Below are 21,316 nucleotides of genomic sequence, written 5' to 3'. Positions count from 1 at the left end.
ATAAATGGAAACCAATAATGGAAAACCATTGTTTATAAACTGTATCAATAACAGCTTAATTATTAACTTGGTTTACATCGTTTGAATAATTGGCTTAGGCTTGGCTTAGCTGTTATTCCAAAATAACTTTTTTTATTTTTTTACCTGTTTGTGTAATTTTTTTGTTGTTGTTTTTTTCCATTGTCTTTATTGCCTAGATTCATGGTTCACCTTACCAAGATAATATTAAACATGCATTACATAAGACACTTATGGTTTTTTCAACAATTTGGTTGTATCATTCTTTTGTTGAGTATAGGCAGCCTGTTTCAGTATCTGAAGTTCAAAGACTAGCATAAACAATGGATGATACACTCCTGTTTATGAGAAAAAAACATATTTCCTTATACTTAATAGAATACAAATGATTTTTATCTTGCATAGAATTACTTGTAGGATCTTTATTTCATGCACTAATGATGTTATACATCTAACAGTTTTCTGAAGTCCTATCTGTGTAAGACCAACTTTAGCACTAAACTGGTTCACTGAAGAATATACACAATGAGTTTTTACTAAAACATTACCTACTTGAAACATTGCTGGCCACCCTCTGTAATTGCAAGCCAATCTCTGTTACCACTAGTCAACTGCTACTTTATATTTTGCCTTGTAAAATATGTTTTGTAGTTCTACAGTACATTCTTCGACAGTCTAGGTTTTGGTTGGGAACTCAGTTAGATGAACCCATGAGAAGGGAATTTCACATCCCAAATGTAATTTGGCCTGTGTATTACCTGTCAATTTGGGAATGGAAGTTACTTTAGAAACAGAAAAGTCAGGTAAATAAATATTTGTGTGTTTTGTGATTTTTTTTGTCAGCATTTGCAGATGTTGTCCTCCTGATGTTTCTGTTTATTCTTTCTCTCAAGAAGTATTCCATCACTTTTTGTTAATTATTTTGTTTGTGTTTTACATACCTTTCCCTCTGTTATTTAGATGCCATTTGAATTTGTTTTTGCATAATTCCAGCTTACACACCCATTACCATCAATTCTAATGCATAAACAAACTTAAGAAGCAACTGAATTAAATGGGAGAAGAAAAGGTATGTAGAATATAAGCATAATAATTGTTCAAAAGTGAAGAAATACTGATTCATGAAATAAACTGGTAAATTGAGAGTTAATAACAGTTAGAAAAAGCTTCTAGATGTTTCTTTATTGTCCTTCTGCTACTTGCTTTGAGCAAACTTAAGTATAGCTTTGTGTCCAGCTCTCAATCTTTACTTCTTCTTCTGGTCAGTTTACGATTTTGAGTAATTTTTTTTATATTTGTTTCCATGTGTTATGTATAACATTACATTTTTAAATTCTCTATAGAACTTGTATTTTAGTAAAGAGATATTTTATGAAATCCATATTGTTTCTTTTGCTCTTATTTAAAAACTTATTGGTGTGATGACTTTTTGTGTATTTTGTTGTTTTTTTTCATCAAAATACTGCAGTTTTGTCCTTTATTTTTAAAGCCCTGGGTGTAGCATAATAATGTGATAACAAAAGATTTCCTGCTATGATTCCTCGGAAAAGCCTCCCTGTTCGGTCCTCCTCTGCCCAGCCAAGACTTCCTGACATAGAACCAGAGAAAAAGAAAAACATATCAGAGACTAAATATAAAGGTGATTATGAATTTCTCATCCATGTTGACTCGCCTCCTCCTGTGCAACAAGAAGCATGGCCTTCTCCTTTGAACCTTCCTCCACTAGATAGTGAGAAACTGAGTCCTGTCTCTTCTGGTAAATCTTCAAGACGTAATTGGGCTCCTCAGATAGAAGGTAAAGAAGTTTCCTTCCTTGTTACAATACTAATACAAAAAGTGATGAAATTTGCCTTTACTACTATCCAAGCACAATTTATTTATTAAGTTACAAATATTTTACAGAACCTGTTGAGATTCTTCTAAAGTACAACTGATTTTTACAGTAAGATTTTTATTACAAGTAAAATATCTAAATATGTTATTGTCATTTAAAATTTTCAATTGTAGTTGTGTTATGAGTTATATTGTTTCATTTGAAGCAAGCAGGTGCTGAATATTGTGGATGATATCTAAGAAAGCATGACTGTATAGTTGGTATACGTGGACAGCTGAAATAAGCTTGCTTCACAAAATAAAAAATCCAGTGGTAGAATTTCACAAAACATATTTACATGCATCCATTAAAATAGTGTTAAAAAACTATACTTACAAGATTATTACTTCCATTTTGTTGTGATTTACGAATTTTTCATTTTACTTGTAGTTTCCTTAACCTTAAGAACTCATTTTATAATTTCTGTAAAATTTTAAAGGCTTTTACAATTAATCCTGAAGGAAATACTAGCAAATAAACTGACCTATAGCATCAGCTAGATGAACAATAATGCTATTTATTTTCTCATCATAAACATTACATGCATATATATGTTGATGTAGGTAATGCTAAGTTGTGAGTTAACTGTGTATGTGGATTTTAAATAACACACATTCATTTAATGATTCTGGTTTATTACAATTATATATTTCTGTGTATAAATGAGTTTTCTTTAAACAGATGAAGATGTTTATCAAAGACTCAATTATATGGAACATCTAGTTGAAACTCGCACCCAAGAATTAAACAGGTTAAGAAAAGAGGTGTGTATAACGTTTTTTGAGACTTTATTCTTGTTTATAATCTTTTAAAAGTGAAAACTTTAAACATACATACATATAATATACCAATACAGTATGTATACACATGTAATATATATATCTAAAATATGTGGACAAAAGTATGAAAGTTTTGATTTATTCTTGCATCCATGTGTTCTCTTAAATAGTTTTAGCCAAAAATGACAAAACATCAGATAAATAAGAAAAGTTAATAAGTCATGTTTAAAATATAAATTATACCCAAACAGTCATAATTTCTTAAAAGTTTAAAATTTGCAAAAGAAGGCATTTCTTAAAAAAGCCAGTTTTATAACCCATATAATTTCATCTGTGATAAATGAATAAGTACATTTTCTTGACACTATAAAATAAGCAAATTTTAAAATTCAAAACAGGATCTTGATAACGTATTTGCTTTTGCAATTGTTGTATTTATTTTCAGACTTTGAATTATTAATCATGGGCAGATTATTATAATGACTTGTAAGTGCTTTAGAACAATAATTGTATTTCAGATTGACAATATAAAGATGTCCACTCATCGAAGACAAATGGTCATGAGATACCCAGAGGAGAAAACACCTCATAAAGATGGAGAAACATATGTGAAGCATGGCTTAGACTTAGAAAGATTGAAAAAAGATAAAAAAGTCTTGAGCGATTTATTGAAACAGTCTCAGAGGGAACTCACAAGAAAAGATTCAGTTGTACATCAGTTAAATCAAGAAAATAATAGGTTAAGAAGAGAAGCTGTGTTATGGGAAACCAGATTTTCTGATGTTGGAGAGAAAGAAGCTCAAATCAACCAGTTAAAAGAAGAATTAGAGGTTGTGAGAGAAGAGGTTGCTTGTTTGCATGCTGAAAAAGAGAGTAGGATGCAAACGTGGCAAAATGATTTTGAAAATATTGGTATTAATTCAAAAGGTATGAGTTATTCACGAGGAGATAGTGTAGAAAATAATAACCTCAAAATACTATTGATAGATAATCAAAACTTCGAGAAATGTTTTTCATATTTGTTATCCAAGCTAAGTCCAGATCATGAATATTTTATGAGGTGGAATTCAGTTTCAAATTTTAATGTGCTAGGGCAAACTTCACTTGAAAAATTGTTTGAGGGACATTTAGAAGTGGACTTGGATGAACTTACTAGGCAGTTTGAGGAGTTTTGGAATGAGCAGGAGTTGTTAAAAAAGGATTTGAAACAAGCCAATGCTAAAATTGAATCTCAGGAATCTACTGTTGAGATGCTTACACAGGAAAATGAAGGAATGCGACAAAACCTTGTAACCATGGAAGCTAAAGATTCCTTCATAAATGAATTAACAGTAATGAATGAGAAGTTAAAGAAAGAACTTGAAGACACAGAGAGAAAATTTGAAATACTCTCTAAGGCAAAGGAAAACCTAGAAGAGGACGTAAATAATACTCAAGATCACATTCAGACACTACAAAAAGAACTGTCAGTTCTAAAAGCAGAAAAGAAAAATTCTATTGAGGAAGCTAAAGTGGATGTAGAAAAGGTAAGGATATTGTTAATATTAAAAAGATTATTTTATTTAATGTCAGAAAAGAAATGGAAAAACTAATATAAAGATTTCCTTTTTTCATTTAAAAAAAACCAAATAGAATAGAGTAAGAGTTAAACAAAATAGACAAAGCATAGTTTGTAAACTTAAATTATTTTAAGGATCAATACCTAAACAAATTGAAACTCCTTTCTTATGTAGTTGGGTATGAAAATTCATTTTAAGCAACATGTTCAACATAATTTAAAAGCTGTATAAAATTTTATTAACTTAAAACAAAGTGTTTCTTTTTGAAGCACTAAAGGAAAAACCAATAGCTGAAAGTAATTTAGCTACTGAAAAGCTTCATTTCCTTTTCATTATTCCATGATCATTTTGAAAACAAAGTAAAAGCAAAATAAACTGACACTAGATTAAATAGAACAAAGTATAAGAACTTTAATTATAATTAATTATCAGTGTCTAAATACATAATTAATATAAAATATTTTATGTAACTCAATGAAAATATATCTATAATTGAATTATTATACAGGCATGATTAAGTTTTGAGATATAAAACTAAATGGTGTGTTTATCTAAAAGTGGCTTAGTTTGGATCATAGGCCACCAAAAACCAAAACTGATCAGCTTATTTTTGTGACAAAATTCATTAAACTAAATTTCAAACTTTTGTCTTTTAGGATTGAGGTTATATATATTTATTCTATTAATTTATACAGTTAAGTTTCTAAACATGGTATTATAGTGTGGCTTTTGATTCTGACTGTACCACTCTAAGTATAAAGTGGTACCCATGTTCACTAAATGTTTTGATCCTTCCCTAATTCTTGAATTATTGAGTAAAACATACTACTTATTTCTGCAGTTTAACTTATTTTTCTCCACTGAGGAAACCTTTTTTTCTGAATTTTGAATAATTGTTTGAAATACTGATTACAGCTGTACATAATGAAAACCACAATAAATGGAACAGATTATGAGAAGTCTTGTTATAGTGATGTGGTTGAGAATGGGGTAGTTGCTCCAAGTGGTACCTTTTTTTGGAGGCAATAAATTTGTTTTGATGCTGTAATATCAAAAATGTAATTGAAGAATTAGTACTATTCAGTGTGAAAATTGCATTTCTGCCATGAGCACCAAAAAAAAAAATTCTTCCTTCTAGTATCGCAATTACTTTGAGCTAAACCATTGTTAGGCCAGTGACCATTTTAAGAGATGGAAAACAAAAGAACTATAATAAAATTATTTCATTAGGTTTTATGTTTAATTCAGCATGTAAGTTTTGAGAGAGCAGCACTTTGAGATCTTACCCTGAATAACATTTTTTTCTGTACTATTGATTATAGAAATGTTAAGGGAAAAAAGTTGTGTTAAAAACAAATGCTGTGCCATCTCTTTATCATGTCATAATGAAATTGAACTGTGATAGAATGCAATTATGTGTTGGTACTCTACATCATGTTGCTTTTAGCTCACCAATTCTAAAGTCTATAACATTTCTGCCAAGACTACATGTTTCAGTATAAATTTGTGTGAAGATGCTGAAGGGGTATGTGATACTATCACTGTTAATAATGGAAGTGTTCCAGGTAGGAAGTGGAAATTCTTCATGAGTGATGTTAAGTATTTCAAACTATGTTCTTTAAGACACTAATCTTATTGGAGTTCACATCTTGCCAATGGTTTTACTGTTAATGCAGGTGTGAATGCTACTTTAAGAACAGTATGGTACACATCAGCATGAGGTTGTCTCAGTGGACTTGTAGCCACTCAAAAATAACTGCCAAGAAGAAGTAACAAAATCAAAGGTTCTGAGATGATACCTCACCTCAAGTCATCTTCATTCCTCTCACATTTGGTTACGAGGTTTGCATACCATAAACCTTGTGCTAATTCCCACCTGAAAATAATGTGTTCAACATGAACTGCATTAGTGCATAATGACACCATTGTGAGATGATAACCCTCTACCAGTAGGAGGGAGACACAACCTCCTTAACCATTAATTACCCTTAAGCACGTGTACTTGAAATAAATTCATACTCTTCCTTGGCATTTTCTACAACATATGTGTTTCTAAATTTATAAATTTTTTAATTGTATGAGATTTGCAGTAGTTTGTATAACTTATATTTTCAAATTTCACTGTTGTATTTTATTGCTATGTAAGTGAAAAACATTTTTGTTTTCTGCTTACCTATAATGTATTCTCAAGTGATGGTAATCTTTCGTTCATTCAATGTTAGCAATGATTCTAAAAATAAACAATGTCTATCATGGTTACAGAGAGCTCATTTTCTGTGGTGGATTGGTTGTAGGCCTCCTCATACACACTGGGTCTTCTCCTGTTTATCTGAAGTTCCTCCTCCCCAGATTGAACACATTCAGTATTGTGATGATGATTGGACTGGATATTATTTTTTCTATCAGAGTTTTTTTTATACAGAGCCTTATCTGTGGTGTAAATTCCTCACTTTTCAAGTCCCTCACTTAACAGCATTTCTGAGGTATGTTCTGTTCTTTCTTTTTTCTTTTCGTCTTCTACTTCTTCCTGTGTTTTTCTATGTGAAACTATATTCCAGTCTACCTTGGTTTCCCTTCTTCATCTGATATTAGGGTGCATTTAGCCTTGTTTCTTATTCTACTGGTTCCCCATACTAATGTCCTTTGTCATCCTACTCTCCTTGATTATTTTGTACCACCTCACAACAATTTTTTTTTTTTTCCTTGATTTCCAGTCACTGGAATCTCTTTTTATGTGCTTGTGGAGTTGACACCTTAAATTCTGTTTTCCTTCTCATGCACAAATATCATGCTTTTGTTTATTTATTTTTTTACTGCCCTCCTACATTGTCTTACATTATTTCTTGTCATCTGTCTCTCCTTACATGGTTCCTCTGCTGTTGGGATGAGATACACTCATAACTTATGTACATATTCCCTACCTTTCTACCAGTAACCTTTGTCCTAATCTGTTTTTGTTATGCTACTGATTCAATGAGGATCTGTGTTTTGTCATTTTTCTCTACCTCAATGTTCGGTTGCTGTTCATAGGCTTTCTAAGCCTGTAAGTGACCCTTTCATCCAAGTTTTCAGCTTTATTCTACTTCATATCCTCTGTCTGATCTAACCCTGTGGTAGCTTGTCTGGCTTTCTTTCCCAGCCTTTGGTCTCCATTTTATCCAACAAATGGATTATGCATGTTATCATTCACAGCCTATCTCTTGTGTTCTCTTCCTAACATTTCCCTTTTTTGTTTTGTTTTCTCCTTTTTTTGTTCCCTTTTATCCTCAGTATCTTATGAATGTGGTCTCAGTTCTCATGGCCACAAATGCTATCATGAGGGTATTTACTTCTACTTCTTGTTAATGCTGCTGTCTTTCCATTGTTTTTTCTTTTTTGTTTTTTACATGAGTCATGAAGCATTTGCCTGCCTTATTCTAAGGTTGAGGCTGCTCTGTTGTTCCATTTTACTTGAACCTCCTTGACTTCTTTTCATTCCTTCTCTTATACCTGTGTTTTTCTGTGAAAGGTGACTTGATTGGGCTGATCTGTCAAGCTCAGCCTACATTTTGTACTTCTAGGCAGGTTCTCTATCTCTCATCTTAGTCAGGCTTAGCTTTCACCAGTTCACTTACAACAGTAATGTTCCCAGGATTTATGATTCTCCTTTTTACCTTGCACTCATTATTTTGCTTTTGGGACCTCTATTTTTCCTTGTACCACTTATTTTGGCCCTATGCACCAGTACCTCTTCTGGTGTAAAATGAAAACAATACTAATGGGACATTTTTCAGAATATATTGCCTTTAAATTTGCACTTTTCTTCTTCTTTTCTTAAGGTTTTGTCTTGGTAACTTGACTATACCAATTACATAATAGGCATATCCTTGATGTATCTGGCCAGATATATGTCGCTTTCCCAATGCTTCTCTGTTGGGGAGGGGAATCACTGAATGATCACATACTTTTGAATCTATGGGCTCCAGGGGAGCATTCACTTCTTCTTTACATCCTTATCCTTCTTGTCATCCAGTAGGCACTTTCCTATTTACTTCCTATTCTCTGAATTGATTTACTCATAATTCATTCTCACAATTCCATTCATCAACCATCATGGGATACCTGCTATTTTGGGATTATTTCCATCAGGTTTCTCTTATGACTAATCATATGCTTGTGGCTTTGTACTTAGTAACACTTCATTTCTCTTAGCCAAACAAATTACTTTTCACCCTTTGATTTGCTGTCTCTGGGCATGCCTCTCATTGCTCCTTTTGTCACTTTAATTTTTTTATCTTTTCTGGTTTCAGTTTCTCATCCTTCAGCCCAGTTACTTAATGCTTTCATCCAGGACTGGTCTCACATGTTTCTGTATTTATATTATCCTTGTCTCCTCTGTTATGCCATTGTTTAAATAATTAATATTGCTATTGCATCTTGGACCAGCACTGTCTTGATATCCTTTGCTCTATCAACTGGCATCCAGAATCCTCTTCCTAAGTTGATTCCTGTATTATGAACATGTGTTTTCCATGTGTGGTGACTCATGAAGGGAACAATAGGATCTTGGTGGTTGAGGGATCCAACCCTAACACACCACTTTGGCCTTTAATTACATACATAGACAGGGAGCTTGGAGTGTTCCCCCCCTCCCAAGGTCAGCTGGCTGGTTTATTTAGGCTAGGGTCAACCAAGTTGCAGTGTTTAACATTTTCAACAAGTATTGTGGGTATTGTGTCTGGTGCTGGTGTTTGGATATAGTGCTCATAAAACCCTGGTGTTGCTGCAGTGTTCTTGTTTGGCATTGCAGTGCATCTATTTGTAGGGCTTTATGGTAGGTGGGGACAGTTAGCATTGAAATATTCTTATTTTATTATGGATACCCTATTCATGAACAAAAAATAAAAATGAAAAAAATGGAAAAACAGATTACCTGAAAATGTAATGTATGGATGACTCTGTTATACAGTCAGGCCTCAATACATTGATTTCTCATTCTACATTCATTGTCTGAGAAATCTTTAAGGCAGGTGTACCCCTTTTTCATTCAAGATGGATTAGAGGGGCTTGTTGGCTCCCCAAGTCAGTAAGGAAGCTGTGCTCAGGAGACATCTTCACTACAACACATCAAACTCCTCTTGAATTTGAAGAACTTTGGGAAAATACCCATCGAGGTTACTCCCCATGCTACTTAGAAAATCTCAAGAGGAGTTACTGTTGAGAGGGACTTCAAGAACATTTCTAAGTCAGAGATCCTTGCTGGTTTTTCCAGCCAAGGTGTTTATGCAGTGCACCAAATCTCTTCTGGCAAAGACAGAATTATGATGCCTACTAATGTTCTAATTTTGACGTTTACATTATCATGGCCACCTGCCACAGTTGAGGCAGTGTTATCTGAACTGTAAGGTACTGCCATACATTCCCAAACCTTTCAGATGTTTCCAGTGTCAGTGGTTCAGTCACATGAAGACACCATGTTGTAGTTCTTTAATATGTAGTCCTTGTGGTAGCAAAGACCATGATGCCCACAAGTGCAAACTGGAATCACACTTTATTAACTGTAGTGGTTCATACCCCTCTTACTCTAATTCTTGCCTAAAGTGGGTGGATGAGAAAGAGGTGCAATGCTTGAAGACTGTGAACAATATCTCCTACTCAGAGGCTTGGAAGTTATTGCCCCCCACTCCACATCAGACATATGCTGGTGCACTCCATTTCACTGCTACAGTGGGAGTGCAGACAGATCTCTTCATGCCTCCAACAGAGTCGTTTGCAAAACATCTGAAGAGTCTTTTACCTTCCATGGTTAAAAGAGTTAATGAGTCTACTTCCATTTCTGTCCCCACCACTCCTGGTGGCTGTCTGGGTCAACTTTCTTTGGCTTTGGTCATTTACTTAGATCCATCTTTTCCAGCCTTGAGATGTAAAACAATTATTTGTTCATGCCTTAGTCACTGGAATCTTTATCCACAGACAGAGATCTGCCTACTTTACCCAGAGCAGGATCCATGGAGTTTGATAGATCTCCATGCAATAAAGAGAAAAATTATGGTTGAAAACAGAAGTGCTCCTTGCCCCACTCTCCTCCACACAAAAAAATGTCTAGGTTTTTGTTCAGATATAGATGACATTAAGGACTTGATTGATTCTTATCATCCTGTGTGTCTCTCTTTACAGGAAACGTTTATGAAACCTGCTGATGCAGTTATCCTTTGGCAGTTTTCTTTTGACAGAAATGGCAGGTTGTGTGATAGACGAGTGCATGGAGGAGTGGTACTGCTGGTTGATCAGCATGCACCTGCCTTATCTTTGCCACTCAGTACATCTTTGGAGGCCATAACAATCAGTGTTTCCTTGGATCTTACCATTTATTTGTTCTCTTAACCTGTCTCCTGGAGAGACCTATGACCAATCAGACCTCAAAGCCCTCATTGAACAATTACACTTTTCCTTTATAATCCTGGGGAATTTTGATAGACATAATACCTTCTAGGAGGATACTAATGTTGATAAGAGAGGTCATTCCAAAGAGTCTATGCTCTCAGATCACAGCCTTCCTCTCTTCAATACTTGTTCTTGTACTTATTTTCATGCACCTAGTCAGTCTTTTACTATTATTGATCTCTCTTTCTGCTCTTCTTCACTTTTCTTGGAGAGTTGGCAGTGCTCATTTTCCTACCATTTTGAGAGAGACTGGTCACGGTTGATGCTACCCGAACCACATCCTTAGTGGATACTGGACCAAGCCAACTGGCCCTCTATCACTGCTCTCTTGGAATTTGATCCTGCTGTTGTCTGTACGCCATCAACAGACGGCTTTGTGGCAGCAGTAAATGACTGAATTGTCCAGGCAACTGCTCTGTGTGCTTCTAAAACCTCAAGACATTTTCCACGGTATCTCTGCCCTTGATGGAATGCTACCTGCCACATGGTACAGAAAGCTGAAAAACAGGCTTGGAATACCTTTCGTATGTATTCAACACTTTTAAACCACTGATTTCCAGTGGGCTTGTGCACATGCTCAGTAGTTCACACATCAAAGTCAGAAGGAATCTTGGATTAAGTACATACTAGCATCTCTTCTACCACCAGTTCCAAAATGATATGGGACAAGATTCAGAAGGTCTATGATTGCCAGGAAGTTTCTGATGCCCAAAACATCACCGACTCTCTTGGCAAAACCTTTTCTCATGCATCTAGCACTTCTGCTTCATCCCACATTTTATTAACTATGAAGACTTGGGCAGAGCAATCACCTCTTTCCTTTTGGGCTGATCATCTGTATGACTATAATTGCCCTTTTACACTGGTGAAACTCAAGCTTACTCTTCATTGGTCTTGCAGTACATAGTTGGACCGTATGATATTCACTATGAGATGCTGTGCCATCTTTCTTCTGCCTCTCTTGCTACTCTTCTGGTTGTTTTTAACTGGATCTGGCAGGAGAATACTTTTCCTGATGCTTGGCATTGGGCTGTTATTCTCCCATTTTCTAAACCCAGGAAGGATCTCAAGATCCTTTTAAACTACCATAAAATTGCTTTGATGAGCTGTTTCTGTAAGATCTTAGATGAGCATTAAACATCTTCCTCTAGCCTACCCAGTGTGGGTTTTGATGACAGTGCTCCATCATGGACCACCTGATTTGACATGAAACATCAATCAGGGAAGCCTTTCTCAAGCAACAACATCTTGTTTCTGTTTTTTATGACCTTGAGAAAGCTTATGATACTATGTAGAGTTATGTGAGACCTCCTCTTATATAGATTGTGTGACTATTTGCTCATTTTTATCAAAACTTTTTAATGGAATAGCAATTCTAAGCTTTTGTCAGTTCAACAGTTTCCTGTGAGAAAATATGGGTGAGTATCTTAAGGCTATGTCTTAAATGTCACACTTTTATTATAAAGATTAATGCCATTACTGGACAACAATCTACATGCAAATGAACTCTATATCAATGACTTCCACATCTTGTGTCAGTTATCAAGCAGCATTTACAGAATTGTTTACTGAAGTGGACCACAGCAAATGGTTTTACCTTTTCTCTCACTAAAACTGTCTGCATGCACTTTTGCCACCAACGTACCATGGTCCACCTTTTGACCTTTGTGACTATGGATTGCTTGTTTCTCCTATTGCTTTATTTCCTACATTTTGCCTTTTCCATTACTATTTGGTTTTTATTCTCCTATTCTTTCCACTTTGTTCTGATCCTTCCTTCTTTATTAACCATCTCATTTTACTTCCATATTGCAGTTAAGGCATTGGCTTCATGTTCATTATTCCAACTTTCTCTGAGTACATATTCTGCTCTCCTTTTAGACTGCACTTTTTTTCTCACACTTTCACTGCTTAGGAAGTGATTATTCTTTCACATTTCATAACACCAGGTTCTTCAACTGTCTCATCTTCTTACATCTCATTTTTACTAGCCCTGACTCATTAATGAGATTCTTCAGGCTGGCACATGGATAAATTTGCATATGTCTATCTCTTTTCACCTTCAGTATCTGGCTGCATCATCCCCTGTGAGATTTTGGTTAGCTCTAATTGCTGCTCTCCCATATAACTACATACAATTTTTGTAAATAATAAGTGATTTTTTTTCAGTGCCCTATTTCTCTTTCAAGGGTCTCACTAGGTGGCTGATTTTTCCTCTCAGGGTATACCTGATTCCCAAAATCCCTGTTAGACCAGGGATAATGGAATATGCTCAATCCATCTGCCTAGTTTTTACCAGTGGTAACAATTGAGATGAGATGTAGTGCTCCATAATATCATATAGGTAGTTTTGTGGTAATAAAATATTTAGTTGCCCAATCTAGTCAATACTATTTGATGGACTGTCTTGGAAAAAGTTGGCACTCTGAAGTGATTGCCAGCTTTTTAAAATAGGGTTCTGTAGTTATCCATTACTCTGTCTCCAGCAAAATATCTTTCTGGTAAGTATCAGATAGTGATCTGAACATTTCTTCAGTTCTTTCAAGTGTGAATTGTCCCCTCTTTCTTCAAGTGGAGCACAGAACTCTTTAGTTACTTACCAATTCCTAGTTGCTGGAATGATGGATCTTGAAGAGTTTCTTCCTGATTTTGAACAGCACCATATGATTAAATATAAGGTAGTGTTGTTTCACCTTCAATTAGCTATTGTGCCCTTCTTCTGTAGGAGGACAAGTTCATTATTCCCCTTCTCTGTCTGTCCAGTTGACATAAGGTGAGATGCATTGTATGGTCTGATTGTGCTCTAACCACATTTCTTGGTTTGCTGACCTCCTATGTGTAGGTGCTTAGTTTGTTATGCTAATATTCCATCCACCCCTTAAATACTTGGTTCTGCTTTTCTTTTACCTTCCATTTCCTTATATGCACAATGTATATCCATGGACCTTATCTTTGGGCATTTTCTGATGGCAGCTCATCTAGATGTTATGTTTACACAGACTCTTTAGTGGTGATTTTAGCTATTCTCTATGTGGAGGTGACATATCATTTCAAAAGTTAATATATTTTTCCTATACCTGAAATGTATTTTTCATAGATTCTCACCCATCCTTCCCACTTCCAGTACAATTTATTTTGTCTTGTCTGGAAGTGAAGTTATTTTGAGTGCAAGTGTTTAGGAAGACTCAGAGTGAAAAGTGGTTGTGTTGTCCACCTAATGGTGGAGAGCTATCATTTTGTTAAGATGTCATCATGCATGTTTGCCAGAACAGGTGCAGACTGGACTTCAGCAGGACCAACATTTTGTTACAGTAACTGAAGGGCTTTCTAAACTTTGACTTGCACTTTAAATATTGTTAATATTAAAACAGTTAAACAGTTGTAAGTATGAATCAGTATAACAATGCATAATAAATTACATGCGTAATTTGTATGTGTACATGCTTGTGTTAATTACAGCTTTTTAGACTTGTGAAATAATTTAAATTGATAAATTAACTTTAAACTTTTCCTGTCTCTGGGGATGGGTATTTTTGCTTTTACCATTAGTAATGACTGCCTTACACTATAGCAATACATTATTTTAAACAAATACATTTAGTAATCTCACTTTTACATAAATGCATTACCTATCAAAAGAAAAGACACCTTAGGTTTCAAAATAATTTCTTTATTAAAACATGTGATGAACACTGTTAAGCAAATTTTCATTCTTTTTATAAAGTAATCTATAAATAAGTATTAGTAGTCTAAAAAAGTGGTTTAATTGGTATATTTGTAAGTGACAATCATTTATATATAACTGATAAGAAGTCATTTTCTTTGAAACTGTTATGAATTAAAGAAAAAAGAACTAATCATTAAAGATGTTTTGTTTAAGTTCATTAACACAATACATTGTTGTAAGAAGCAATTTTGGAGTGGTCAGATCGTTGCCATTTTTGGCCCTCCAGAAAATGTTTGAAAATTTATTGCTATGAGACAGAATCTTGAGCCATTTTAACTGCAAATACAAACTTCATACAACATAATCTATAGAATTAAAAGAAGCAAGTTTTAATACATAAATTATAAATATACATGACATAAATAAGTGATAAGGCTATGGTCTGACTCACCTTACTGCTATATAAAACCCTGCAATATCATCTTATATTAACATAATAAGGAAAATATTTCATTGAAAGATTCTTAAATTTTCATCTAAATATAATTAGATCTGAAGTCTCATCACTAAATGTAAAAATAATTTTTATCTAGTAGATGATGCAAAGCCATATTTATTTATTTATTTAAAATAATATAATATTATTATAGTGCATTAAATATATCAGGTCATCATTAAGGGTATACAGGTAGTTATGCCAACATAATAATTAAGATTTATCTGGTGTGCCATCACCTAGGATTGTTGGTTTGTGCAAGGGGCCATTCTTTAATTCTTCGTTAATTATCCTTAATTTTTATCATAAATTTGATAATCAGCAATTGCACTGCCTCGCATCATCGCTTATGTTGTGCACTTCATCACTGCTACAGACTATGCCCATTTGGTAATGTCAGTCTGGTTTACATGTTTGTTATTGAGTGTGGGTTGTTTTACATGTGCTTGCAAACAAATTTTATTGTGTATCTTTCAAGTGTCTCAATATATTTTGTTTTTAATCCCATAATATTTATAAATGGATAATTCGAAAACGAAAGAATCCAGATGATGGTGAACATTCAAAAAATAAATACAATTTAATTGATTCTGGCATTGCTGAAGAAAAGAGAATGGAGTGTGATTGGAAAAACGTGAAACGAGAATTTAATGAAAGTTGGAGTTGAAATTTGCAGTGATTGAAGCAAATAATAAGCCAGTGTATCTTTTGTATAACAAAGTTTTCAGGAATAATAAAGTATACAACCTTCAGCAACATTTTAACAATTTTCACAATGAATTTAAGGTAAAATATCCAGTTGATAGCAAAAATCGTATGAATGAAATTAGCTGTCTGAAACCACAACTTCGTGAACAAAAGGGAGGCCTAAAAAGATTTTTGTCATTGATACAACTAGTTATGTTAGCTAGCTATAAAGTAGCTTGTATTCTAGCTCAAAAAAAGAAATCACTTTCTGATGCTGAACTGGTAAAAGAAATATTTATTGTGGTCATTGAAACTCTGTTGGAGAATTATGATTCAGAAATAAAATATGATATTCTTCAAAAGGTAAATAATTTGCAATTAAGTCGAAGAACAATTGTCCGCAGAATGCTAGAGTTAGCGAAATACATAGAAAATCGGTTGCTTGAACAACTGAAAAACTGATGATGGCCGAAGAAGGTTGAAACGTTGTTCGCTCTTCTACATAAAATATTTTCTCAACCCAAACGAGCCGTTTTTGCGTATAGATGTTAGTGACACTGCACAGTTGATATCTTGGGTTCGATTTGTAACTTCAGATCTTCAAGTGAGGAAAGAAATGCTTTGTCTTTGTGGATTACGAGATCGAACATGTAAAAAAAACATCTTTGAAAAATTTCTTGAAATGTCAAAAAAATTAAATCTGGATTTAAAAAAACAACAACTGGTTTCTGTCACAACAGACGGTGCTTCCACCATGACTGGGGCGAAATTAGGATTTGTTTCTCTTTTGAAACAGCATTTAATTGAAAATAATGTGAAGTCCATGCTGCCATCTTTCCATTGCATTTTGGATCAGGAAAATTTATGTGCTTAGATTTCTAAAAGTAATGAATTGAAGAATTTTATGGACATTGTTGTAAAAATTGTGAATTATATTAGAAGTAGAAACTCTCTCATAGATAGTTTGTTGAGTCTATGAAGGAAAGCAGTGACTGTACTTTTGATAATCTTACTGATTTTGCAAATGTAAGATGGTTAAGTAGAGGAAATGTCTTGGAACAATTTACTTCCTTATTTCCTCAAATAAAAGAGTATTTTGTTGAAAAATCTAAGATTGAAAATTACCTTGAAATTGAAACTTTGTCATGGCATTGTGATTTGCACATTCTGTGTGACAGATGGCTTACTTGAATAATTTGAATATGAAGTTTCAGGGAAGAGGTAAACTAATAAGTGAGCAATCACAGTATATTCATGAATTTCAACTAAAGAACTAAAGTTAAACCTCCTTGCAGAACAATTACAAAATAATGATTTGACACATTTTGCAAAGTTGAATAGTTTTCTAGAAAATAATAAGGACTGATTTCTCTGATGATAAAGATGATCTCTATATAGACTGGATCAAAAATCTATCTTAAAATTTTGAATCACATCTCTCCAAATTTAAAAAAATTTGATACTGATATTTGAATTTTTGCATAATCCATTTCAATTTGACTTGGAAAGTTTCATTAAGGAAATTACATCTTTTGTGTCTGTGGATAAGTGTGGATTTAAAGACAAGATGCTTACCCTGCACAGTGTAGAACACATGAAAGGTAAACAAAAATGTTCTATCAGAGAGATGTGGCTCACTATTCTGATAAATGAAAGTCTTCCAAAGTTAAAGATAACAATTTCAAAATTATTTTCCATGTTTGGATCCACATGGATGTGTGAGTTAACATTTTCTATGCTAGATTTTCTCAAGTCTAGATACAGATCTCAGTTTACTGACATAAATTTAGAGGCAGAGCTAAGATGCTCATTCAGCATAGAATGCCCATAGATATTAAGCCAAATTTCACAAAACTTGTTGATGAAAACCCCTGTCAATTTTCACATTGAAGGTTAGTTGAAATGCAATTATTTTTATTAAACTAACATCTTTCAATTTTTTTTTTAATAGTGTGCCCAACGTTGTTTTCATTAGCCACAGTTGTGGCCACTATGAAAAATAAGTTGCCCACTCCTGGTCTAAACATTCATGAACATGAAAAGTAACTAATATAAGAGTACTGAAATCCAGAATAATTTAAGCTGCAGAGAAGGGTCGTAAAATATTTCAAATGGGAGCTGGTATTTCTTAAATACGATTTCCTTAATGTTTAGATACATATCAATATAGCTTGTAGTTAAGATTTTGAAGTCCAAAAAAGAAATTCTGTAATTATAGGTTTGACTATGTATATGAATAGAGGAAGTTTGGATAGATTATAATATTTCTTGTAATGTTCCTGTATTTTTCTGGATATGCACAAAGAAATGGTGTCTGGTTTTGCTTTTGTGAATAACTTTGCAGCTACTGCACATATATGAGTATACAAACCATCAATGGACTTATAGTTAAAAGAATATAGAATTAAACTCTTTTACCCAAGTACAGAACTGCTCAGCTAATTGGTCTGTTTTACAGTCCAGAGTATGTGATATATTTATACATAAAAATATAACTATTTTCTTATGCAAGTGCATTTAGATAGTGAAATAGTTATCAAGTAGAATGCAAAGTTACTATATGTAATTTTTATGATTAATGTTCTTCCTAAGCTACTTTCTCCTGAAGAACTTATGTGTGAATTTAACATAACATAATTTAATAATACTTTTACCTGATACATGGATGACTATGTTATATTAAAATAATTTTAGAATATGCAAATCATCAAGCCAAGTGAAATAGAATGTAGTAGAATTATATTTTGATATTGTGTAACATTTCATATGAAGCTTGATGCCTTAAAAGATTTACCACTTATAGAAGAGTACATAACATTGTCTTCTGAAGTAAACTATTCTCACACTCAGATCATAAGTATATGTTCAGAGATGGGATTTAGAAGTTTGAAGATGGAGAATATTCCTTGTATTTAATAGCACTGAAAAACAAAGGAAAACGGATTAACTGTGGGAACCAGAATGATGCAGAAAGAGACATGCTGCAACAAAACCTACCTCATGTTATTCCATATGCAGGTATATCAGATAAGTTGCAGAATGCAGGCCTATGGATTTTTGGAACTGTTGAAACAGGTGTTTGGTAACCATCAACCTCATACACTAGATAAATTATTAAAAGTTACAGGAAATAGTGATCTGTATCTGACATGATAGTCTTATGGCAGAGCCTGCTGCAGTAGAAATGAGACTGCACAGGTATTTTCAAGGTGCATGGCTATAAGATACAACCTGTCTGGATGTGGAAGCATAGACTGTAATGACACGGTGAGGTGCTCAAAAGTCATTTTGATATGAGGTACTCACTCTTCTTTATTAAGGTAAATGGGCTATTCACAATTTACCAGTTTGCAGTTTTTACATTAATTGTGAAGTAATAAGATTTGAAAGGTGTCAGGATATGTTTAAATATAAAACTATTTTAGTATTGTTCTATTCATGCAGTAAATTGTATGCTACTGTCTGTTTTTTTTTTATATGCCTATTAGTTCTTCACACCTTTTAAGATCAGTGATGAGACAAGATATCTCCAACACTTTTAGGTGATATTAGTGCAACATGCAACTTTGTTTTAGTGTAGTTTAGATTTTTTGTTTTACACAATATTAAATGTTTTATGCACATGTAATTATGACCATATTTGTCATTGAGTACCCCTAGGTGGTTGATTCTGATTTTTCTGTGATTTCTATATTTACATATATATGTGCTCATACATGCACATACATATATATAATCACATGTATACCTGTTTTTAAAGTTATGTAGTGTTGAAGTACAACAGCCTATAAGTCTGTAAAATTTCATAAGTAACATTGGATAGTTGTTTCACTATTGCAAATTACAGCAAAATATTTATTGTATTTGAAGAGGAGTACAAGTTCCATTTCATTAACTCACATGAAGGCTATCATTTAGGTATCCAGATAATTCAACTGAACAATGGTAGAAGAATTTCTTATTTTATCTTCCATAATAGAAACTTATTACACTAAAATATTCTAAAGAGAATCCAAAATCCATCTAATTGCTTTTAAAAGCAGCCGAAATTTTATTATATCAGTTTAAATTATATGACAGCAATTAAAAAATCAAAAATAGCCATATCTTACTGCTTTGCACTGTATGCTTTACAGTATTCAAAACACTTTAGATATATCTGACTGCCTAATATTATATGTTGTGTTTTCATCTTAGTTTTCTGTATAGTTGTTGAAGGTGTCTGTGTGACTAATACGAATAAGATTAAAAAGGAACTGTTTTTTAGATTACCACCTCACTTCTAGTCTCCATGTTTGTTTTATTTTTTTGCTTAAATTATACCAACTTGTGGAGATTTGCTTACTGATGAAATATGGGTACACTTTCTATGCTAACATATTATGTTGAACCAATGCTCATTTTATTAGCAGTAATTTTATCACTTAAAACATTTAATTCCAATTGAAATTTTTTCATTGAATTTAGCATAATACATTACTTACTACTGATTTCAATTAAAGTATTTAAATATGACTGTTTTGTTAAAATTGTCTAATCAAAACGTTTGTTCATAAAATTTAATCTTGAGTATTTTAAATTTCATTTATAAATTGTCTGTTTTCAATTGTTATTTTTAATACTGAATATGGTGAAACTTTTAGTATTTTAGTGTGATAAGTTATCATTATTTAATATAAATGTAAACTTGATCTGATAAAATAATTTACTCAAAAATATAAAGCTGTACAGAAGTAAAAAAAAAAGTCTTGGTTTTTGTTGTATGCACAGGTAGAAGACAGATCTTCAAAAAATTACAAGCAATATGAAGCAAACACTTCTGAAGATATGTCTCCACGTCATCAGGCATGTCCAGACTTTATTCTGTATCAGTACAGTAATAAAAAACAGTAACTGTTATATGAAGAAACTGTAACATAAAAAGATATGCAACTTATAAGTAACTAATCAGTGTTTTATTTTTGCTATTAAAAAGGATTTCACATAAAATGATTTGGTTTATCTTTTTGGAGTATTAATGAAAGATTCAAATTAACATTGATTTAAGCAGCAAGGATAGTAATTGAGATTATAAAGATATTTTATTTATATTAAGAAAAACAGCTGAAGCATGACATTATGAATAATACATCATGCTTTGACAACATTGCCTAAAATTATCTTTTAATTCATTTATCAAAATTCATTTTAAAAACAGTGATTTATGGTGGTGTATTTGTTGAGAAAAAAAATAGGAAAATAGACATTAATAGTAACATGTTCTTAATCCAAAATTCTAAGTTTGTCAAACATTCAAAAGATTATGAAATATTACTAGAATTATAACCTATTATCTTAAATACATATATGTATATATATGGTAGTACAATGTAATCCATGAAAAATAGTATATCTACACCTATGTTTTTAGTACTATTTTTGTTTGAACTCAGCTTTCTACCAAAAAAAGTACAATTTCAATCTAAGATAAATTATATGTCAGAGAATTATATACTAATCACATGCCTGGTATTTGTTTTGTCTGTATTGTTGTATACTGTCTTTTTAATCATTCTGCTAAGTATTCCCAAGTTTTCACTGAAATAACTTGTTTTCTGGCACTATGAGAAATCATTATTATGTTAAATATGACAAGTGAAATTAGTTAAAGGTTTCTGTAATGTTTATTTGAAAAGTTATTTTATTTCAAAGGGTCACTTACTCTTAAATTGGTCATTTATTTGTGAAACGGATAAGATACCAATATTTTATTACTTTTTATTGCCATTGGCTGAATGGTAAGAGTGAAGACTTCATTATAATGCTAAAATATGA

The 21,316-nt window shown here is 32.9% G+C and overlaps 1 protein-coding gene across 1 annotated transcript in view; it reads left to right on the top strand.

The window, feature by feature from the left end:
* The window catches only part of LOC143223971 (uncharacterized), a 34,355-nt gene extending 13,960 nt beyond the window's left edge, over nt 1–20,395 (top strand). The window contains exons 2-5 of the mRNA XM_076452441.1: nt 1,508–1,813; nt 2,573–2,655; nt 3,189–4,196; nt 20,273–20,395. Of these exons, the coding sequence (XP_076308556.1) occupies nt 1,552–1,813; nt 2,573–2,655; nt 3,189–4,196; nt 20,273–20,395 (1,476 nt within the window). The 5' untranslated portion in view covers nt 1,508–1,551. The remainder of the gene's footprint in view (nt 1–1,507; nt 1,814–2,572; nt 2,656–3,188; nt 4,197–20,272) is intronic.
* The last annotated feature ends 921 nt before the right edge of the window (nt 20,396–21,316 follow it).

Source organism: Tachypleus tridentatus, chromosome 8 (assembly GCF_004210375.1).
Source record: "Tachypleus tridentatus isolate NWPU-2018 chromosome 8, ASM421037v1, whole genome shotgun sequence".
Taxonomy (NCBI): Eukaryota; Metazoa; Arthropoda; class Merostomata; order Xiphosura; family Limulidae; genus Tachypleus; species Tachypleus tridentatus.
This window is presented reverse-complemented; position numbering and strand designations above follow the sequence as displayed.